This window comes from Camelus dromedarius, chromosome 8, assembly GCF_036321535.1.
Source record: "Camelus dromedarius isolate mCamDro1 chromosome 8, mCamDro1.pat, whole genome shotgun sequence".
NCBI classification, from domain to species: Eukaryota; Metazoa; Chordata; class Mammalia; order Artiodactyla; family Camelidae; genus Camelus; species Camelus dromedarius.
The window spans coordinates 33,122,079-33,146,000 of NC_087443.1; the positions used below are offsets into that span (position 1 = coordinate 33,122,079).

Below are 23,922 nucleotides of genomic sequence, written 5' to 3' on the forward strand. Positions count from 1 at the left end.
GATGCAATATTCCAGCCCTGGGGAGGCATACAATCTAAATGCTGAAGAGACCTTCAGAGATCAAGCCCACATTTTCATTTTACAGAGGCCCCAAAGTGGAAAGGTGTGTCTGAGCTCATCCAGATGGGCTTGTGTCAGAGTAGAGAATAGGAACCCAGGCCTCCCGACAGTATTCAGCACTCTCTCAATTCTTCATTCTCAGTGTTTACGGGCAGAGGATCACTTAACACATTACAATTCAGTGCCATCCCAAGAGTTTTCTTTTCACAATTTATGTTCCTGGCCAAATATACCTTGGATATATGGTAACATACAACAAACTAAAATTGTACAGCTAGGTCATGACTACAGATAAACATCTAGATAGAGATAGCGTAAGAGCTTAATATAATTACAATTTCCCACCACATCTTTTTTACTTACAGAAATACATTTCTTTGTCTCTATACACCTACATATGTATTTATAATTACAACACTTAGGATTTTGTTTATTTCAACTTAATCTACACATTGTGTCTCTGGAAATACAAGAACTATAAATGGTCATCTATGAAGGCCACTAGCTTATTGCACAATTCCAGGAAAATTATTTCACCAATCTGTGCTTTCATTTCTTTATCTAAAAGGGACATAGAATAGTCACAAAATAATGTCTGTGTATATGTGTGTCTGTGGGTGTGTGTGGGTGTCTGTGGGTGTTTAATCTCCAAACCTTGCTTAACAGCTTCAATAAAACTTCCACAAGTAAAGCACTCTTTCCTTCACACTTAGTTATAAAATTGGAAATATATTCCTCTAGAGGAAAAAAACAAAATACTTCACCCAATGAAATGTATGTAAAATGGTAGCAAAGAATCCCATAAATCTTTCACAATTATAATGTTAAAGGAAAAAAAGATAAACTTTAGTATGAAGATTCAAAATATTAACGTTAAGAAGCTACTGTCAAATAAGGATGAGTAAACTAATCAGCCTTTTTCATTTTATTCATCCCATTTCCAATCTAAAGATTGGTGTTTCACAAAATTTTGGTCAATTAAGCTCTACCAAAGGAGGAAAGAACATACAATGGAGTAAACAAAGTCTCTTCAACAAATAGTGTTGGGAAAACTGGACAGCTGCACATAAATCAATAAAATTAGAATACTCCCTCACACCATACACAAAAATAAACTCAAAATGGCTTAAAGACTGAAACATAAGATAAGACACTATAAACCTTCAGAAGAAAACACAGGCAAAACATTATCCAACATAAATCTCAGCATGTTCTAGGGCAATCTACCCAAGCAACAGAAATAAAAGCAAAAAATAAAACAAAGGGGACCTAATTAAACTTATAAGCTTTTGCACAGCAAAGGAAACCATAAGCAAAACAAAAAGACAACCTACAGAATGGGAGAAAACATTTGCAAAAGATGAAACTGACAAGGGCTTAATTTCCAGAATATATAAACAGCCCATACAACTTAATAACAACAACAACAACAAAAATCCAATCCAAAAATGGGCAGAAGACCTAAACAAACAATTCTCCAATGAAGACATACAAATGGCCAATAGGCACATGAAAAAATGCTCTATATCACTAATTATCAGAGAAATGCAAATCAAAACGATAATGAGGTATCACCTCCCACCGGTCAGAATGGCCATCATTCAAAAGTCCATGAACGAAAAACGCTGGAGAGGCTGTGGAGAAAAGGGAACCCTCCTACACTGCTGGTGGGAATGTAGTTTGGTGCAGCCATTATGGAAAACAGTATGGAGATTCCTTGAAAAACTAAAAACAGATTTACCATATGATCCAGCAATCCCACTTCTGGGTATGTATCTGGAGGGAACTCTAATTCAAAAAAATACATGCACCCCAATGTTCATAGCAGCACTATATACAATAGCCAAGACATGGAAGCAATCTAAATGTCCACTGACAGATGACTGGATAAAGAAGCTGTGGTATATTTATACAATGGAACACTACTCAGCCATAAAAAATAAAATAATGCCATTTGCAGCAACGTGGATGGACCTGGAGAATGTCATTCTAAGTAAGCCAAAAAGAGGAAGGAAAATACCATATGGTATTACTTATATGTGGAATCTAAAAAAAAAAAAAGAAGACAGACTTATCTGCAAAACAGAAACAGACCCACAGACATAGAAAACAAACTTATGGTTACAGGGGAGGGGAGAGGGGGAAAGGGATAAATTGGAAGTTACTTGCAGACACCAACTAATATATATATAGTAGATAAATGACAAGTTTATACCATATAGCACAGGGAATAATATTCAGTATCTTGTAATAACTTACGATGAAAAAGAACATGAAAATGAACATCTGTTCCTATATGACTGAAGCATTGTGCTGTACACCGTAAACTGATACAACATTGTAAACTGAATATACTTCAATAAAAATATTTTTTAAAAAGAATCCATGAAAAAATAAATAAAAAATAAAGATTTAGGTTTTAGCTGATGCCTAAAGGACATCAAAATCCTAATAGTAATATAATCCTAATCATTATTAGACAAAAGGCAGCTGCTAGAATGTATGGGAGTTTGGTAACCTACTATTCTCATACTGAACTCTTTCACCCCCAAAATCACTTCAAGGGAGCAAGATACTTCCATGAACATGATAGTAGCAGTCTACTAATTTTGTAAATATGGGGCATGCTACTTTTTAAACCAATGAGTTTCAAGCTTTTCCAATCCAGTCCCACAGAAATGTATTTTATAACACAAACTAGTACACATAGCAACAGAAAGATATGAAACCAAAACAAAAATTTCCAAAATAATACCTAACACCTTATTACCTGTGATACTACAGTTACGTTTCTTTCCTATTTCTCTCTTCTTTGTTTAAATGCTTGACCCACTGAATTGATTCTGCATCCCTCTAAATGGATCATGACCTTTAGGTTTAAAACCAGTGACTTCGAGTGATTTCACTCCTGTCTTCCTTAAATTTAGAATGTGGCTATGCAGTGCAGTGAAGGGAGTTAACACTAAGGTTATTTCCACTCAACACAATTTCAGTGCTTTTTATAGTTATGATTTATTCTCAACATTTTTTATGAGGACAGGATTATGACGTGTTGGAGGACCTAAGTCCAGGAGATTCAGAATTCTTTAATCACAAGTTACTTTCCTATCAGTACTAGCCACAGCTCTCCCCCATGACATTAAACTCTTTCAGTCCCTAAATCACTTCAAGAGAACAAGATTCCATAAGCAGACTTCCCATAGTGGCATTATCCACACAGCTTTTTCCTCAAAAAAATTTCTTTGAGAACTAATACTGTACTTAACCAACTGCCAATTAGGCAGTGATATTTTTTCCCTATTAAATGTCTTATACCAGAAGAAGCATTCTAAAAGAGAATACACTGAATGAAGACACTTCCAGACGCACACTGGATGGTGCTTCTTCCTTTGGAGCTAATACAAACACTAACAATCCTTTCTCCATTATTTAGTGGGGGCTATCCAGCAGAACACATCAAAATCATCCAAGGCGCTTTTCCAGAACACCCCACCCCCAGATGTTCAGTAAATACAGAGTGGAGCCCAGAAATACGTATTTTGGAAAATCTCCCCCAGGTGACTGTGACAGACATCCTTGGTTATGAACCCTTTCTCTATACTATAAATGCCCCATTCTCTCCCCATCTTCTCCTTTTATAAAAGAATTATCCAATAACTGAGTTAACATATTACTAGATGGGGGTAAAGAAAACATCCACCAAGCTATCCTGGAAGTGTTAAAGTCAGGGCCCAGCCACATCAATCCACAAGATCAACTCATTGCTCCTGACTAATATTTATTCTTTGGCCAGATACTAATGAAAATCAAAATCTTCCACCCTGTAATGCTGCAGAGATGAAAAGATTTGTATTGTTTTATTCTTCCTTCTACTTCCCTCACCTCTAATACAACTGCACAATTCAACAATCAACAGTTTTTCCAGAAGAGCCAGAAATCTGAGCTTTAAAGCAGGAATGGACTGTTGAGAAAAAGAAAAACCTGTTTTACCCAGTTTGCCCACTGCCTTAATGTCTGAAGATCAAATGGTACTCAGAAGATTGAGACTCAGGTAAGGGTGAAGTTAAAACTCGGAAGAAAGCAAGCCAAAGAGTTAAGTACTTATTCTTCCTCTACTTCTGCCCTAAAAACAGAACAAAAGAGTTTTTAACTGAATCTGATTCTCTTTCATATTATATTCTGGGGAACTTCAAAGAGCAAAGTAAACAGGTGAGAAAACACTATTGTCTTTAGAGCCTCAAATGGCATTAAAGTTTATGAGCAAAAACAGATCACAAGCCCAAAGGGAAAACTCTCGTGGGCCATTAAAGAAGTAAGAATTGAGCAATAAACCAGTCATACCAACCAACCAGTAGTGACTGTGACAAAAAAAAAAAAAAAGTTTAAAGGAACTGAGTCATCATTGCTTAGGAGGTAAAAAGCAAACCATATACTTCCCCCAAATTCTACCATGTGAGTCAAGAGATCCAGAATCTGAGAAATTCATCTCAAAAAGCTTAACTGTCCATGTTTTCCCTTCCAATCATGCCTCGAGAGTCAGATAAACACGCTTAGTACGAGTCCACAAGCACTTAAGAAGCTTAACTGCTCTACATTTGGCACTGGAATATTTGGGCAAAGCACCTCACCATCACTGAGACACAATCCTGGCCTCAGAAAGGAGGCAGATGTGCAATGTTCTCAAGTCAGTAGGAGTGCACTCGCGGAAAATCCAAGCTCCTGGGCTCATAAAAGCTGACAGCCCCAGAGACTGCCAAATGGTCATCGAAAAGTTTTTATTTATTTATTCATGGTCAGGACCAGGCATCAAGTAAAGACAGGTGCGAATTCTATCAGCTAAAAACTCTGAACACCTCTCTTCTGAATTGTATCAAGAAAGGCACTACAGGGAGCTTAAACTAGCAGATGCCGAAATGCGTAAAACCAATTTTAACACGCAGAGGAAGGGGCTGTGCGATGTAGACGTACAGGCAATTATGGCTTTTCTTGGTAAATACATTCTCAGCCTAAGGGAAGTAGGGAAGATGTGCGTGGAAAGTACCCTGCAAACTTGAACATGTACTGTTGCCAAACTTGCTACGAACTCCCAGAGTCTGTTACAGTAAGTAGCTTAAATAACTTACAGAAGTTACCTTTCAAAGTACAAAAGTCATTATCCTCTGAAGACTGAAAATGAGAACTCCTTGGATAATAAGCAAGGCCTAGTAGAAATAATCCCACATTCTTCACACATAAAGAAGTCCCGACTTCCCTGAGAATACCACAACTGAGGATGCAGTCAGACTGCTTACTTATTTTATTAATAGGATTATCTATCTACCTTTGTCACTGAGTTAAGATAGACTTTTCAAATTACAACTAGTTATAGAAATCCCCTCCCTTCAATAGTCATGCTACTATTAAAGATGAGAAATACTGAATATATGCCCAAAAGGCTACCCTACGTAAACTGCAAAGGCTAATTCTCTGGAGATTTCTAACATGTAATCCCACTTAAACCAATCAATGAGACACCTACCCCTGAGTCTCTGACTGACCTTCAACTGATATAAACATCTTTGGAAAGTCTGCCTTCAAAATCTAGTCACAAAGGAGCTACTTTTTAAAACTGAACTAAGACTCTAAATTTAAAATTAACAGTTGGAAGACTTTGAGACTTTTCTGTTAATCTGTTGAAGGCGTAAGAGAAAATGTGCACTTTCGATGGAAAATTACACACTGTCTAGAACATTCTTCTGGGTTTTCTGATTCTGATTATTTGGAAGTTATTTTACAATTCTGGATGTTGTAGATAATTGATAGCAATGCAAACTGATCTTAATCTAGCAACATGTAAAATTTGCCACACCCCGTAAAGGTTCAAATGCCCTCCCATTCCACTGTGGAAGAAACTAGTTTTGCCTCTATTTGCATATTTATTTTAATATTCCTGACCTATAAATGTTATCTTTTAACAAAAGCTCACTGTTCTCAGTCCCCTAAACTCCCCCCAACCAAAAACATAACTGGGAATACAAAATCTTGCAAATAATTACAAAGGGTTCAGGACATCCTGAGGGCCAGTCACTAGTGTCCATATTCCTTGGTTTTAATAACCCCTTCTCTAACATGAATCACAGAAGTAGCCCTAATATGACAACTATCCTATTACATATAAAGCAAACATTACTGGATATATCCATTACTCAAAATTCTCTAGGGAAAGCCTCATGACTGTAATAAAAGGGAATGAAGTTCTGATCCATCCTACAACATGGATGAACCTTGAAAGTATTATGCTAAGTGAAAAAAGCCAGTCATAAAGAAACCACATATTATATGATTTCATTTATATGAAATGTTCCAAATAGAAATCTATAGAAAAAAGGAGTTTGGTCGTTGCCTAGGACTAGGGGACTGGGAGGACATAAGGAAGGGATGACTAATGAGTATGGGGTTTCTTCTGAAAATGTTCTAGAATTGTGGTGGTTTGGTTGTACAACTCTGTGAACATACTAAAAACCACTGGATCGTATACTTTAAAGAAAAAAGCATTATGACTCAGCAAATGTTCTCTTAGCTAAGACCAATCACTTAAGATTGTTTGGATTTACAGACTTTCTTTAAAAAAATAAACAAACAAAAAAAGGTTTCCATATAGGCCAAAGACAGCAGAAACTTTGCATTTCCAGAAACAGAGATCAAAAGCTTTGGACTCCAAATGAAAGCAACTCTAAGTATCTAAAAATAATTAAGAAATTTGTAGACCAATTATGTATAAACTAGACAAAAAGGGTCATTATTGCCTAAAGGTATATGTTCCAAGTCTACAAATAGAATTACTAACTGCTAAAATGATGAAATTGTCTAAAAATAGTTTTCGTGTTTTTTTCATGAACATGTACTCCAGCCACTACCCAGGATATCTGAAAAGGACAGCCACCTCTGAGTATTATCGTGAACTGACATCTCATCACTAGTCCTGTGGACTCTTTGAGAGTCGTGTTAATAGTGTTTGACAGGCAGCTGTGGTGTCCTAGAAAGTCTGGACGGGTGTTCACAGACTTCTGCTCTAATTTCAGCTCTCACTTAGAAGCTGTGTGAACTTTGGCACTTACTAGACCTCTATGCAATTGGATTTTGCTCATTGGTAAAAATAGATGCCATTGTTATTTACTCAACAAAAAGTTCACAAGTTAAAAAAAGACACCACCATGTACTCACAGGGTTGTTGTGAATATTTAATACAGTAAGGTAATAAGCAAATAACTGCAGTCAATAAACACTTAACTAAGTATTTGATGAATCTGTATTCTCTGATGATAAACATTTTCCACTTCTTTTCAATAAGCAGCAAGGAAAACTAACCTTTGCAATGTCCCAAGCAAAGTCACAAAAGTTGAGCCACAAGAAGTTTTGGTTTGATTCCCATGCATATGCTGTATTTTCTCATAGATGGTAATAAATGCATGTTAATAGTGAGCTGCTCCTCAGTTTTGTAAGACCGATGTTAAGTCAACCGTTAGCCTTCAACAAGCTAATTCAATCAGTAGGTTGCAAGGGTCCCCTTACCTACCCACAAAACAGGATTAAACCAGTTACTTACTTATGTTTACAGACCATAAACCTGATTTCAGTCACCCAGGTAGATTGCTGCCGACTGCTACAGTCATGACTCATGGGAAAGCATATGAAATCTTAAGCTTGTCAACAAGGGCTGGGCAATGTAATCTAGGCTTTCATCCACTCTGGCTGCGAAACAAGGAGCAGGTCCACCACGGCGTTTTCTTATTTGTCCTAGATTCCTTCCCATTAGAATCTGAGCCAGAATTAACAATTTGCCCCAACTGTCTCAAAGACTCGGCACTATTAAGACTAGAACTCAAGACAGGATTAATATATTCTTTTTAGACCTATCAGCCAAAATGCACTTCAAAGCAGTGAACTTAAATGCCTCTCTGAAAAAGCCTCCAAAAAAGGTCTTCTCAATACCAAGCACAGAGTGTAAATATACCACAATAGCTACCTGGGTTCCAAAGAGTTCCAGAGGATTATGATTTCAGCCTTGGAATTAACTGCTATAAATGCTGTCTTACAAATCTAAACTGTGCCCTTAACAGAGCCCTTTTAATACTCAAAAAGAGCCAAGGTTGCTTGTTTCCATCGAATGTTTATTAATAGTTATAGATTAGATAAACAAGAATGCAGAGAAAAGGAAAGGCATTTCACATTTGAAGAGTGCCTACACTACTTCAGGAAAGAGTTCTTAAAGCTCTCTCTACTGTCTAGTGTGCAGGTAACAGAAATTTAGGAGTTGTTGCTCAAAGCTAAACCCAAAAGTTATATATTAAGAAAACCCCACAGGAGTCAAAACTGATCCAACCCCTTTGGAAACTTGTTTGGCAATGTAATTCATAACTCAGCAATTCTGTCTATGTTTACCAGAAGACATGTTCAACAATGTAGCAGTGTCATTCATAACAGCCAAAAACAAGAAAACTAAATGTTCATCAACTATAGAATGAATAAATTGCAATATTTTATACACTGTAAAACTACACAGCAGTAATTTTTAAAACTATTGCTACATAAGACCATGGCTGAAACTCACAGCTACAATCAACATTCAGCAAAAAAGGACAGTCACAAAAGAAAATATAGTACGTTTCCACGTATATAAAGTTCAAAATCAGCAAAACAGTCCACTGTGAGACGAATGACAATCTTTGGTGGGTATCAACTGGGAGGGATATGAGGAGCTTGCTGGGATGCTGGACATTTTTCACATCTTGATCTAGGCAGTGAGTACAGTGTATCCATATGCAAGTAATTATTAGCCTGTACAATTAAGATTTGTGCCCTTTACTATATACAAGTTATACCTCAAAAAAGAAGACTCCATATTTTTTAATTCAAAAATGATCGATTCAGTTCTGAGGATAAAAGGACACATAAACCAGTGTGCCAGGAGAACAGGTTAGGAAGAATGTTCTGCAGTTTCTGCCTATGCAACAGGAAGTCATTCATTCATCATTTACAGTTTGCCCATTTCATGACAAAAAGCTCATATAGCTATATTAAGTCAAAAAGCACTATTAGATAAAAAGCACAACTTACTAGGTAAGATGTAACAATTTTAAAACTATAGCACCTAGTAACCAAATCTCAAATTATATGCAACAAATAGAACTACAAGAAGAAATAGATAAATAATTGATAAGGAATATGACTTGAAGAGGCACCCATAAAACAGGAAATCCAAATGGTCAATAAACACTTAAAAGGACAAAACCTCAGTAATCAGGAAAATGCACATGGAAATCAATTAAATTTCATCCCTACTAGATTTGCAAAAAAATTAAAAGCCTTATAAATATCAATTTGTCAAGCTGTGTAGGAACAAGAACTCTCATATCCTGTTGCTAGGAATATAAACTGTATCAACTTCTTTAAAAAAGTTTGGCATTATCTAGTGAGGTTAAGGATATATACCCTTTACAATCCATCAATTCCACTCCTAGGAATAAATCACAGAAAAACTCTACACTTGTGATCACTGTCATATACAAGAAAGCTCATAACAGTAATGTTCAAAAAAGCCCCAAATTGGAAACAACCCAAATGTCTCTGATCAGTGGAATGGACAAATAAAATTATGGTAATCATGTAATAAAATGCTACACAACAATGAAAATGAACTAAACTACATGCAACAACATGACTGAATCTCACAAATAATGAGCAACATAGGAAAATCACCAAAAATGCATATAAATCCATTTATATTAAGTTGAAAAACAAACAAAACTAAAATCAGGGATACAATGATAGATGGTAACACAACTAAAAAAAAAAAAAGAAAAAACAGCAAGGTAATAATTATTCCAAAAATCAGGATGGTAGTTATTTCTAGAGAAAAGGGAAGGAGATATAACCAAGGTTAGGGCACATGAGGTTGACAGTAAGTGTTCTATTTCTTAGCCTGGATGGTAGATAAATGATTGTTTATCTTATTATTATTCTTTAAAATGAGGATATGGGCTTTATACACTCTTCTGTACGTATAATAAATTAAGAAGATGGGCAAGCTTCTTCCCTTTCCTCTTTCTGTTCAATGAAACACGAACTTCACAGCTCAAGCTCAAAATAGCTATCCTGGACCCAGAGAGTGTGCACCATGAGCAGTAGAACCTCCTCAAAGACCTAGGAATGGTGGTATCAGCTACAAATTGTCTACTCTGGATTTCTCTTACTGTAGAAAAATCTATTTCTATCTTCTAAGGATCTCTGTTCCTTTAGATTTTCCTCTTATATACAGCCAAAACTAATCGTGACACATTCAGTGATTTGGACAAATAACAAAATTTTTAACAATAAAAGCTATGCATTGATGGAAAGGACTCCCTGAGAGAGTATTTCGCACTCACTCCTGGCTGGGCATGGTGAAACGGATTCCTACATGGCAAGAGAGGCAGGACTGCAGGATTTCTAAAGGCCTTTCTGGCAATTAAGATTCTAAGGCTAGTATGTGAACAAAGCAGCTGTGAAGCTGTGACAACTCGGCCTCTGAATCTATCCTTCTGTTATCAGCGAGCACATTCCTTTTCTATAATGTTCCATGTTCTATGTTCTTCATAGGACTGTGCTCAAACATTACCTTCTCATTTGTACCTTTCAAGACTAACTTGACCTTGACTTTAGCATGCGGGGCATCCTCCCTTTGCTCTTCCAGAACCTCTAACCAACCTTCCCCAACTCTTTTAAGTGCCTCTCGGGGCTGTCCTTTGAATTAAATCACCCAGGTTCCCATATCCTCTGGTTTCCAGTTGGGTTTGACCAACGAAAGGCTCCAGCAGATCACAGGGTGGGAAAAGAAAAAGTCTGAAGTATTTATTCCCCTTGATTTACTTCCTGCTAGGTCACTGGTCAGCAGTGGCTGCATTCCTAACAAGTTACCCTCTCCTCCAGCTAAGTTCTCTCAAGGTTCCAGAAACTACTCCCTCCCCTGCCCCTTCGGGCCTAACAATGATAATGACTCTTGGTCCTCAGGTGTTTCACCAAGCCCTGTTGGTGTTCCTTGATCCTAGGCAATCACACTGCTGGTATAAGCCGGGGGATAACTGATATACCCAACAGACTACTTTCAGCCTGTCTGCATCCATATTCCCAGGTGGCTCTTACCTCCACTTAGTCCAGAGCACGGTTTTTCTCTCAGTAATTGTGTTCTGTATGTTTCCACATGTGAAATGATTCAATTCCCTGCAGAAAAGTCTTCATCCCAGGGTGATTCCCAATTCTGCCACCAATGTGTACAAACTGTGTGTAATATTAGATCAGGCAAAGTCTAATTAAGAAGGTAAATGTTACTAAAGATTTCTGACACACACTGCCAAGTCAAGCCAAAGACTGAGATTTGGGGTTTATCTGTTTATAACTCCCCTTTCCTTTAGGCCAAAGGCCAGAGAAATTATCATACTTGTTACTATACTTTATTTATAAAGTTGGAACAATGCTAAAAACAGTGTTCGTCCTGCAACGGCCACTCAAATTGTCAACAAAATTTTTAATGTTCTACCAGTCCCAATGAATCTTCCCTTTCTTCTAGACAATCCTACAAATAAGACACCAGATTCAAATAACAGAAATGAGCTTTTAGTGTCAATTTTTCAGCTTATTGCCTAAACCTCATTTGAGATTCATAAAGAAAGCATCCCTGAAAAAGATTCAAGGGTCAAAGATAAAGTTCTAAGATCTAGAAAGACTTTGATTTTTGGACCTGAAAAACAAAACTGAGACAGGCTTACTGTTTCCAAATCAAGAAAAGAGTGCTGCAGAAATGTTGCAAAAGAAAGCATTTCTACAGAATTTTACTGTGCTGCAGAAAATCATGCTGCACACTCTCCAATATATATTCCAAAGAAGCAGCACTTGACCCATGGGCAAAATAACCCAAGTAACTCTGTAACGGACCCACTAAACTCTAAGACTCACTGCCCCATCCATTTGAGACTGACACGCTGCCTACTGAACTAAGGAGGCAACTATGCCCCCTCATCCATATGAATGCAAGGACGACACAGATGCCATTATCCGTGTTAAGAAACCTAGGTCAGGGTTTCTCAAACAGGGCACTACTGATATTTCAGGTCAGATAATTCTTAATTGTGGGCACAGTAAGCGTTTAGCTGCATCCCTGACCTCTAGCACTCAAGTATGAAAACTAAAAATGTCTCTAGACATTGCCAAACGCCCCTGGGGGAGGAAGCGAGGGATAAAAATCACCCTTGGTTGAGAACCTCGACCCTAGATAAACAATCATCACTCAAGCCCCACCCAGCACTACCATGGGGCATTTGGTAATTCTGAGTCATCCATTTCAATGGATCTATGGAGTAGACTTAGCTTTATAAAGTACCTTTCTGCTTAAAAGCTAGGAGTATTTGGCAACTTGCAAAGTGTTACAGACCCTCAGCACTAGGAAGGAGGAGAATATGGATGAAAAGATTGATTGCCAAAGTGAAGAAAGATTGCTAAATAATTTCCTGACTTGAATTCCCTCTGAAAGCATCGCAATTCTCAGATGAGTGCACTCACCCAATTTATTCACTGAGACACAGGTGGAAAGTATTATGGCATAAATGAGCAAATGGAAAAAGGCAGGCAAACCACCTTAATCAAATGAGGGCAAAATCAAGAGGGGGAAAGCACTAAGGGCTAACAGCCCAAGAGCCTTCATCTGGAATCCAACGTTTGTCATATACGGACTCCAGTCCATCTTCAAGTTTTATTACCATAGCATACTGTCCATATAAGTGGTTTTCAACCCTATCAGACCAACTATAGTTAAAACACAGTTTCACCACTTCATTGCTATGGTACCCTCTCCAAGTCTAGTTTTTCACCTATAAAAGGAGGTTTATCGTTTTCAAAGGGTTTTTGTGAAAATTAAATGCACGTAACATGTAATACATGCTCAATAAATGTTGGCCATCAGACATTATTATTTCTGAATCCACCTTATATTGTGTCCTAGCTTATGCCCATCTATTCCCCCAGAAGAAAGGATGGATGACTGGCTATTCATTTACCAGAGATATTCTAAAAAGGATTTACACACAATATAAGCAAGAAGTTGCATCACATGACTTCTGAGATTGTTTCTAATTCTGGGATTATATGATTCGCTCCCCTGCATTGGTTATTTTCTAGAAACTGGGGTCCTTTCTTCCCAATTAGACATGCCTAATGCATCATACTGCACAAAGCAGCTACAGAGAAACACCGTGAACTCAGGTCATGACAGTTTAGTGTCTCCATTGAAAACCCAGCCCTGGTCATTGGTTCCTTACCATTTAGCACAGCACAAAGAAAGGACAACTGTTCCAGAGAAAGCACCTCAAGCAACATGTACAGTGTCTTCAGAGTCATGATTCCTCAAGGGCCTGTTGTTATCCACGTGAATTAATTCCTTACACCAACAAGCAAAGCAACACCCCTAAAAATCTAGATTTTCAAATGAGGAAGTGAAAAGTAGTGGTGACAACTAGAGAAATACTTCAAAACAAAATTAACTCCAAAGTTAATTTTCTAAATAAAAGCACTCACTGCTTAGACTACTAAAGGGAACTCTTAGGCCCAAGAAGTGATAAGCACATCTCTGGGCACAGAGGTACATCCTACTAACATACAGGAATCTTAATTTACATATACGTACTGATTTACAGAATACAAAACAGAAATTGTCAATTATTGCAAATCACTCTGCATTAACTCCCCAAGGTGCTAACAGTGGTTATCTCTGAGTGGTGGAATTACTGGGGGTCACTTCCTTTTGCTTATTAATAGTTCCCAATTCTTCTAACATATTTTTTTTAAAATAAGAATTTAAAATCACATAGGGCTATTTATTATCTACTGATAATCTGTGAAACTTGAGGCAAGAAACTATTTTAGGTGAACTCTGTAGATAAACCAAGTATCTATGTCTCTAAAATCATCCTTGTTCCCCGCCTCAAACCAGAACTAATCACAATTTAGCTGCCCTCTCTATCTTTCCCCTAGACCTTACAGGCATTGACACTATAGGACGTCAGCACTGAATAGGAAAAAAAAAAATAAACCCTCAATATTAGTTTTTGCCAATTTCCCAGTGACAACTACCAACTCTGTGGGATAGTGAGATAAAGGGAAAGGAATTGTTTTTAAATCAATGTTTTTGCACAAAAAAAATCAGATTCAAAGAAGTGACTTATTAAAAACTAAATGCAGACACAACTTCTACATTGCTATTTTAAAGTCGTGGGCTCCCCACAATTCTCACACTAATGAACCTCTATGAAAAATATAAAAATCAATAAAAAGCCTCTATGGAATCATAAATGTCCCAAGAATAAAACGTCATTTTGGTAAACACTCATTTGGCAATTTTATCCTCCCTGCTCAGTGAAAAATCAGCACAGACAGATCTCAAGAGGAGAGGAATAAACAGCCTCTACCAAAGCAGGCATACTCATCAGTCCAACAAAAGAAAGTACAAACTAACTCAATTCAGCAACATCTGTTAAGCAATTTACTATACACAGAGCACCATAACAGGTGTTTATACATCTCTAAGCAGATAAAAACAACAACACATCTGCCTTCTGGGGATTCACAACTCTAGTCCAGGAGACAAACACTTACAAATTAACATGGGACAAATCCAGACAAAATTTAACAGAAGTTTTAAAACTGCTCTGGTAGTATAAGAAGAGAGAGATTAAAATCAACTGCAAGAATTTTGAAAAAGATTCTTCAAATACGTTAAATATATATATTCATATATTTAATTCAGTCACTTATCCATCTTAACCATTAAACTCAAAACAAAAGATAGCAGCGATGCTCAGCTACCAAAAGCAAGCATCAGAGGTGAAATCTACACACTCATCCTTTGGACTAAAAATAAAACTTAAGGGACAAGTGCCTCATAACAAAGAGGGTATTTGGAAAAGACTCACCAACATCAGAAGGTCCGTACTCGGCATCTTCCTGTTCCAGCCGTCCTTTCCGTGCCTCCCCTCTGCAAAAGGGAACCAGGTTTGTTTACTTCTAAAGCTTTAAACCGTTCCGTAGGCCCGCCTAGATTCCCCAGAGCAGCAGAGAAATGGTTCTCTCCCTTCTTTGAGAGCTCAGATTTCACTCCCAGCTATCACACTCCACCCCTAGCACCCCCAACCAGCGAATCAGAATCCTGCTGGCACTCAGCTTTCCTCCCACAGCTGACCAAACCCGTCCAGAGACCCTCCCACAAAGCAATCCCACCAGGTAGATACCGGGGGAAACGCCCAAACAGTCCCGGACCAAGGCAGGCAGCCCCGAAAAGGCCAGCCCATTCAAACTAACCCGGCCGAGGACCGGACGCTAAAGGCAGCCCAGTCCCATGGTCCAGCCTTCACCGGACTCACTTTAAAAACAGGTTGGCCTCTTTCTCGACTTCATCACTCCCTCTCCACAACCCTTTTCTCTCCGGTGACGGATCAGCAAACCTGCCCGCCGCAGGACCACTTCTACCCCGCCGTGCGAGTGGAGTTTAGATCCCGCTCCCTCCCGGCCCTAGCACCCTCCCCCACCACTCGCGAACCTTCCACTCATGCAGACCTCTCAGGTGGTCGGCGCCCCTACCGTCAGCCCGAACCCGAGCCCGCCCCGCATCTGCTAGCCCGCCGGCCCGCCCGGCCCTTCCACCTCTCCTAGCTCTTCCAGCACCCCTCACCCCTCTCCAACAGGACCCCACGCAGTCCGGACACTCCTCCCTCTCCCCAGCCAGGACCCGCCTCCCATTCAGTCCCTACTCTCCCCTATCACAACCCGAAGTCCTCCTCCCCAGCCCGAACCCTCCTCCTTTCTCTGGAGTCGCGGCGGCCGCGTCCCACCTTCTCCTTCCCAGCTTCCGCGCTCCTTCCTTCGGACACTCTCTCGCCGGTCTAGCTCCTCCTCACCGCGAGACTGACTCGCGAGCTGCAGGGCGCAGGCTCCCCCTGCCGCTGCTGCCACCGCCGCCGAGATTGGAGCTCCCGCCGCCCGCGACTCCGCTCCTCCCCGCCCCGCCCCGCCCGGAAATGCCTCCCGTGGCGCCCGCCCCGTTCCGCAGCCCGGGCGTGCTCGGCCCCGCTGCCGGGCGCGCGCACGCCCGGAGCCGGGCGCTACGCCCGCGTGGCTCCCGGCCCCGCGGCATGTGCGCGCCCCCTGTCGGCCCGGCGGGAGCGGCACCCGCCCTCCTGGGAAGGTGGAACCCTCCCGCTCCAGGGGGTCCCTGGCTTCTTCAGTCTCCCTTTTTAAAAACCAACTTACTAGTCACTTGTGGTCAATTGGAGCCCCTGAAAAAGTCAGCCTGCAGAGCACTGTACAAACTGATTCATAACAACGACTCAAGATGGGTCTCTGGAGAGGCCTTTGGTATTTTAATGGGTGACTCAGATTTGCTCCTTGTCTCTTTCCTGGAGACTTCCACTGAGGTCACTGATGCCTGAAGAAAAGCGACAGGAAAATTCCCTTAATGGAAATATCACTCCCATCCTCCTCTCCCCCAACAAAAATGGAGAACAGAGACATAGGTGTTGGGCAAAAATGCTTCCAGTAGTAGTTTATTTTCCTGACCAATGCTGGGAATCATCTAACAATATTCAAGTGAAAGTGCCTACCAGGATCACAAGGATCACCCTTCATTTGCAGAAGAAATAACTCTTAGTGCGTTTTTCATGACTTGTCCATGTGGTCATACACTAATTCAGCAGAAGTGGAATGCAGTGTAGTTAGTTGTACAGTATTTTTTAATAGATAATTTAAATGACACCTACATGGAATCTTGAAACCTTAATAAAAATGACACTAATGAGGGTACCCAATTCCATCTTCTTGCAAAATTTTGTCATGACACCAATTTGGGGTGTCGTCACTACCGTCATCATCCTCATCCAGTACTCTTAGGATGAAATTCCTTGTTAGCACATCTGCCTTCCTCTGCACCACCCTTTAGCACTTCCCAGTTTCCCAGCCAGAATGGTTAAGACCCTGAAAGTGTCAAGCAGGTTGTTTCTGGGTTTCCTCGCCCTCACCTCCACCCATCAGAAGTCCCAGACATTTGTACCATCCAGAGCTCGTGAATCAGGCACTGATACCACCACACCCTCTTGCTGCTGTTCCCCAGCAGACATGCATTCTCAGCGTTGAAGGGTGAGAAAATGTCCTGGGGCTTCCTGCCAATGCCTGCTCATCAAGAGTAACTCTGGGATTCCAGACATGTCCTCCCTGCTCCCCATTCCCCACCCCTCTGCTTTATTTCTTCCTCAGATCATAGGATCTGCTTTCCCTAGTCTCCTTCTTAGCTGCCACCTCCCTTTCATCTAGAATTCCTGTGCCAGCTGACTGGGGAACAGGGTCCGCGCCTGATTCCTCCCTATACCTCTGTGGTACAACTTCACTGCTGGTGTCACACACACAGTAGGCAGTCTGTTTATTCTTCCCAGATGAATGCACCAATTCAACCATATTGTCTAATCTTTATTGTTATAGACTGAGTGTCTCCCCTCCAAATTCAGATGTTGAAGCCCTAATCCCCAATGTGCTGGTGGGGGCTCTGGAAAGTAATTAGGTTTAGATGAGGTAATGAGGATAGAGACTCATAATTAGGATTCGTGTCCTTACAAGAAGAGAAACCAGACAGCTCTCTCTCTCTTCCCCACCCCTCTCCCCCCGTCCCCCTCTCCCCATGCACAAAGAGGTCATGCAAGCACACAGTGAAATGGCAGCCATGTGCAAGCCAGGAAGAGGACCCTCACCAAAACCCAAATCCTCCAGGACCTTGATCTTGGACTTCGCAGCCTGCAGAACTGTGGTAAGTGAATGTCTATTCTTTAAGCTACTCAGTGTATGGTATCTGTTATAGCAGCCTGAGCTAAGATACTTTGCCAAGAAGTATTCTAGGCACCTTTACATCTAAAGCCCTATTTATGGGCTAACGTGCTCAGATCAGGTGATTCTCATCATCTCCCAACTTGTAAACAAGGACATTAAGGCCCAGAGAACGTAAATGATCATCCCAAAGACACACAGGTGAATGAGATGGAGTTCATATGGGAAGGAAGGCTTCAGATTTTGTAGGAAGGACCTAAAACACGTTTAATTAATTAAAACTAAAGAATGCTAGTGCCCAAGGGGCCTTTAACTATTTGCAGCTTGACCCCATAATACATGCATGAAGAAACCAAGGCCTGGGGAGAAACATGACTCCTGACAGTTCCTGGCAGAGCCCAGGGGCCTTGTATGTGGATATGTGTTGGGGTGGGAGGGGGTGCATTTTTTGTGTGTGTGAGACTTCAGGCCCCTCTGTTGCAGGAAAACGGGGCACGAGAGGATGGCCATGTCCCAAGTCTTGGGGGAGTCCTTGGAAGCACCCTGCCAAATGAGGGTCCTTGGCTTCAAGCAGGAAAGAATTCAAGAGCTAGCCATATTTAGTGACATCCCTCCCCCTAGACTCAAGCAAACACTCCCCACTCTAAAAAGCAGAAACATGCTATCATGCCTCCATTCCTGTCCCGGACACTTCCCACCCAACTGGGGACCTTCTGTGGAAGCCCAGCTTAGGACAGGGCTGTGGACAGATCTTAGGGGGATTGCAGTTTCTGAACCACTCTTGGAGAAGAATGGCCACAGGAAAGCCCCCTGCAGGACATCGACTCATGGAGCCTAAAACGCCCTGCCCGAGGAGGAGCAGGAAACCAGCCAACAGAAGCAGGCTGGGAGGATTACAGAACTTTCCACAGGCGTGGGGGGGGGGGGGGGTGGCTAAGAGCCAGCCAGTCCTGGGAGCAGCTGAGGCAGGGAGCATGAGCCCAGAGGCTGCCACACTGGGATGAACAGCAAGGTGCAGTGGGTCACTGAGCCACATGTCCCAGGTGCCAATTCAGCCAAAAGTCAGAATGGCCAGGCCTGACCCTGAGAAACAAGTTATTTCCCAGGGAAGCCCCCCTTTCCTGAGGAAGCCCCCTGTGGCTATCCAGGTTGCAAAACCACTCCTAACAAAGCATCAAAACCAAAAAGTGACTGCTTATCAAAAACCAAATAAATACAAACTTCCTTGGGCAGAAGGAAGCCATCTGGGTCTGCGATGACAGAAGAGCTTTGAAGGTGGACCAGCCTCTACCCAGAGATCATTGTGTGCCTCACCCAAGTGGGTTTAACTGAGCCTGGGCTTCCTTGGTTGTAAAGCAAAAGTTAATAGCATCTACCCTCAAACTGTGGTGGTGGTGGTGGGGTACATGCACCCAACATAGGGCTTGACCCACAGGAGGCACTCAAGAACTATTAGTCTAACCTAATTTTAACTTAAAAAAAAAAAAAAACTATTAATCTAACCTCCTCCACCACATCTACAGTGAGTTCAGATAAGATTCCAATCTGGGCTGTGTGATTGGCTAAGCCAAGCCCAGCCCTCTCACCTTGTTGTTCTAGGTCTGGCTTCAATCCCCATCAGGACATGATCCTGACAGCTGATTAGGCTTTTCACATGCCCCTTGTCCCTTCAAGTGCACCCTAAGCCTTCTGAAAGCTTGTCCAAGAGCTACAGATCTACTGCCTTCCTGCAGATTTTGTTGTTGGTATATCAGTAAGTCCCAAACCAACCAGGTCCAACAACCCCTATTTATGGGGGGTATAAAAAAAAATATGTTAACCATATGGTATCACTTATATGTGGAATTTAACAAAAGAAAAAAGGAGACACTAATGAACTTATCTACAAAACAGAAACAGACTCACAGACATAGTAAACAATCTTATGGTTACCGGGGAAAGGGGGTGAGAAGGGATAAATTTGGGAGTTTGAGATTTACAAATGTTAGCCACTATATATAAAAATAGATTTTAAAAAGTTTCTTCTGTATAGCACAGGGAACTATGTTCAATATCTTGTAATAACGTTTAATGAAAAAAATATGAAAACGAATATATGTATGTATATGCATGACTGGGATATTGAGCTGTACACCAGAAACTGACACATGGTAATTGACTACAGTTCAATAAAAAAAATAAGCAAATAAAAATTAAAAAAGAAAAAGATAAAATATATATATGTTATAAACAGGGGGTGTACCTCCCCACACATATAGTTCTTTTACAAAGCAATATAGTGTCCTAACTTTAAAAGGGAAAGCCATCATAATAAAATCATACAGGAAGTTAGCAGATGCATGAACTTACAATGGATAAGTATACCTTTAACAGAAGACAATATTTAATTGAATATTGCTGTCACTTTTTCCTTTATATTTGCCATTTTGAAATAAGGGCTAAATGAGGATCTTTGTATAACTACATACAATCATTGTGAAGGGGAAAGGCAGACCAGCATAGAGGTATTGTCTTGGTGACTCTATCACTATGTGAGCAGTGTTGCCATGGGTGATGTGCTTTTCCAAAATGATGGATTAACAGTCGACAGTTCCAGACAAAATGAAGGACAACTTCTATACAATTTCTTGGCTCATGTGACTATGAAACTGGCTTTTCACCTGCGTGATTGTTCTGGCATGATGTTAAAAAGATACGTAGGACTCAGGACAGTTCTTTTTTTTTCCCTGTGCTTCTCTGTTTTGGTTTGGTTTTTGGGGGGAAAAAATTACGTTCATTTATTTACTTTTTTTTAATGGAGGTACTGGGGATTGAACCTAGGACCTTGTGCATGCTAAGCACATGCTCTACCACTGAGCTATACCCTCCCCCAGGACAATTCTTCATTGGGAGGAGCTGGCTCTGCAATGTCTGCATTATGAGGCATCTAGCATCCATCACCACCACCGAATGCCAAAGGAATTACCCCCTTTATTGTGACAACCAAAACTTTTTAAACTTTCAGGATGCCCCTGGGAAGCCAAACTGCCCCACTGAGACCTGTCATTGAGGACTGATAACAGGAATGCAGTCTAACACAAGCCTCATTTTAATAACTACAGCTAATATCTGTCAAGTTAGAAGAGACTCAAGCATTGTCCAGGCTCGTCCTTTCCATCGGGTGTTGCACGTCAGAACCTTCAAGGAGCTCTTCAAAGTCCTCATGTCAGGGCTTTCCTGCAGACCTGGTGAATGAGGGGTGGAGCCCAAAGATTTGGATTTTCAACACCTCTAGATAAAATTTGCTAAATGCTATCCATTCTCATCAATTTCTATGCCTTGGTCCCACAGCTAGGGGAAACTGAACTTAGAATTCCTGACATTCCAGCTCCAGAAGCCTAGGCCCAGAAAATGTACTGAAACTTAGAGGTTCTCGTGCTGGCTTTGAGACTCAGAGTCTGCATGGCTATGGATGCACCATTTACCCTGTCTGGGTCTCAATTTCCTGACCTCAGAATTGGATAGAGAGAGGAAGCTGCTCTCCAACTCTGTCAGTCTAGAATTCTCTCTGCCCTACTTGGGTTACACATCCCAGAAGCCTCTGTTTAGAAACTCCACCTGTCTGTGCTCAGGTTCCCAGAAGGGGCCCTCGATCACACTTGGTTGGAGAGGGTGTCCATCCTCGCCCTGCACTGAGGATGAGTGGTGTGGCCAGAATGCCCTGGATGGCTGGGCTTCCTCTCTCTCCCCCTCAGTGTTGACACAGATGGGATGCAATGAAGAGGCCTGAAGTAACAGAAGTCCTGTGTAAACAGAGGACCAGGTGGGTAATTATGAATCTTGGCCCACGGTGACTCCTTGCCTGGCCCTGCAGAACTGGTTTCCAGGGCTGACTCACTCAGAGGAGCTGGGCTCTGGAAAGCTGGGCAGCACCTGTATCCTGAGCTCAGGGGTCAGGGGAGAAGGAGAGGGCGTCCATCTCTGCAAGCAGATGAAAAAGCTTTTATACCTTTAAAAGTAGAATTTAAGAAATTTTCTCTAATAGTTTTTTTCAAAACCTAAGGGCAGTTCTCCATGCTCCACACTCAAGGGGAATGGGCCTAGGCAGAGGGACCAAGGACAATGTGAGCTGAGAGGACAGAATAAGCAGGAGTCAATCAGGCAGAAAGATGCAGGGAGTGTTCTGGCTGAGGAAACTGTATACACCAAAGCCAATGTGGCAAGAGTAAGGGGGGAGGGGAGGGAGAGGCCAGCACACAGGTCAGGACAGATAGATGTGGAGGGCAGATGTGGAGATGCACATGCCTTCAAGGGCCCAAACAGGTAATGTGAGAGTTACCATTTGGGAATGTAGGCCTCAGGCTCATTCAACTATTTAATGTCAGGTTGCAATATCCTGGGTCAGGGATGTATAATTGAGCAAAACAGATTCCTTTCCTTCATGCCACTTACATTCTAGTGGAAGGAGGCAAAGAGAATAAGTAAACTATGGTAAGTGAGAAGGTGCCAACATTCCAATTTTAAAAAAAAGTCAAAAGAATCCAGACTTTGTGGTAAAAATCTCTGAATTTTAAAATCATGATGTCCTAGGAGCCAGCCAGCGTTGGGAATTATTCTCATTCTCTTTGCTGGGACTACTTGGTGGTACACATTGGGAACAGTCTCAGCACCCCCAGAGACAGAGCCCAGTGAAGGAGCTTGTAGAAGCAGCCTGCAGGTGTCACCAAGCCACTTCCAGCCATCTGTGGACAGCCCTTCCTTTCTTTTTCTTTTTTTTTTAATTGAAGTATAGTTGGCTTACAATGCTGTGTTAATTTCTGGTGTACAAAATAGTGATTCAGTTATATATAACTATATATAACTATATATATAGTTATATATATATTCTATATATATATATATTCCTTTTCACATTTTTTCATTATAGCCTATTGCAAGGTATTAAATATAATTCTCTGTGCTATACAGTAGGGCCTTGTTGTTTATCTATTTTATATGTAGCAGTTAGTATCTGCAAATCCCAGACTCCCAGTTTATCTCTCAACCACCCTCTTTTCCCCTGGTAACCATAAGTTTGTTTTTTATGTCTATGAATCTGTTTCTGTTTTGTGAATAAATTCATTTGTGTCTTTTTTTAGATGCCATATATAAGTGATATCATGTGGTTTCTGTCTCTCTTTCTGGCTTCCTTCACTCAGTATGACAATCTATCATGTGGTTTCTGTCTCTCTTTCTGGGTTCCTTCACTCCGTATGACAATCTCCAGGTCCATCCGTGTTGCTGCAAATGGTAGCCCTTCCTTCCTTTCATATGCCCAAGCTGTTCAGAACTCCCATTTTCCTAGGGGACACACAGAGGAGCTGCCCACTGCCCCCAGCTTGCCCCAGCTCTGTTGCGGAGACCCTTGCTCAGAGGGGAATGATGCTCTTCCTAGAACAGAAAAGTGCGCAGTGCTAACACCAATCACATCTCCTGATCTCCTCTGGACACTGGAGGCAAATGCAACATGTGATGAATCTTTATCCTTAGTTAGCAACAGGAAACAGCAAGCCAGCATAATTTCTGCACAAAAAGAGCTCAAAAATCTTGTAGGACCATGATGTGTTCTTGTTGTAATTTGCATAATTTGTCTTGTGACCATGATGTAACTTGCTGAATCACCCGTTTGTTAATTCCATCTTTCTCACCCCAAAATAGAAAAAGAAAATCGTAGTTACATAGTGATTGTCAAGAGATCTAAAAGGTCATAAAGAAGAATATGACCAAGGAACTCCCAGAACTCTGGGCAACTTACTCAACTGTTTTGAAGTTCTGTCTTATAAACAAATACATACCATACGTACAGACCAGTCCACAAATCAAAAAGTAGAGCCTGGTGAGTATTCAAGGAGTGAACATCAGTATTCAGCCCCCGTTTTGAGAAATGGAGTATGGCCAACTGAATTGTTTTTAAATGAATGCTACTGAGGACAGGACGCAGATGATAAGCCTCCTGTTGGAGACCTCAGGGCC

General features: G+C 41.0%; 1 protein-coding gene across 8 annotated transcripts in view; it reads right to left on the reverse strand.

Annotated features, from left to right (window-relative positions):
- SGPL1 (sphingosine-1-phosphate lyase 1) overlaps positions 1 to 23,922 on the reverse strand; it is a 97,468-nt gene that overhangs the window by 37,469 nt on the left and 36,077 nt on the right. For 4 of the 8 annotated variants that reach the window (XM_064488085.1, XM_064488083.1, XM_064488084.1 and 1 more), the window contains 2 exons: positions 16,372 to 16,546; positions 15,039 to 15,100 (listed from right to left, as the gene is read on the reverse strand). In XM_064488085.1, the coding sequence (XP_064344155.1) occupies positions 15,039 to 15,065 (27 nt within the window). In that variant the 5' untranslated portion in view covers positions 15,066 to 15,100; positions 16,372 to 16,546. Of the gene's footprint in view, positions 1 to 11,220; positions 11,356 to 15,038; positions 15,101 to 15,485; positions 15,613 to 15,953; positions 16,099 to 16,371; positions 16,547 to 23,922 lie in introns of those variants that run through there. The other 4 variants (XM_010992765.3, XM_064488088.1, XM_064488089.1 and 1 more) reach the window with 4 other exon arrangements.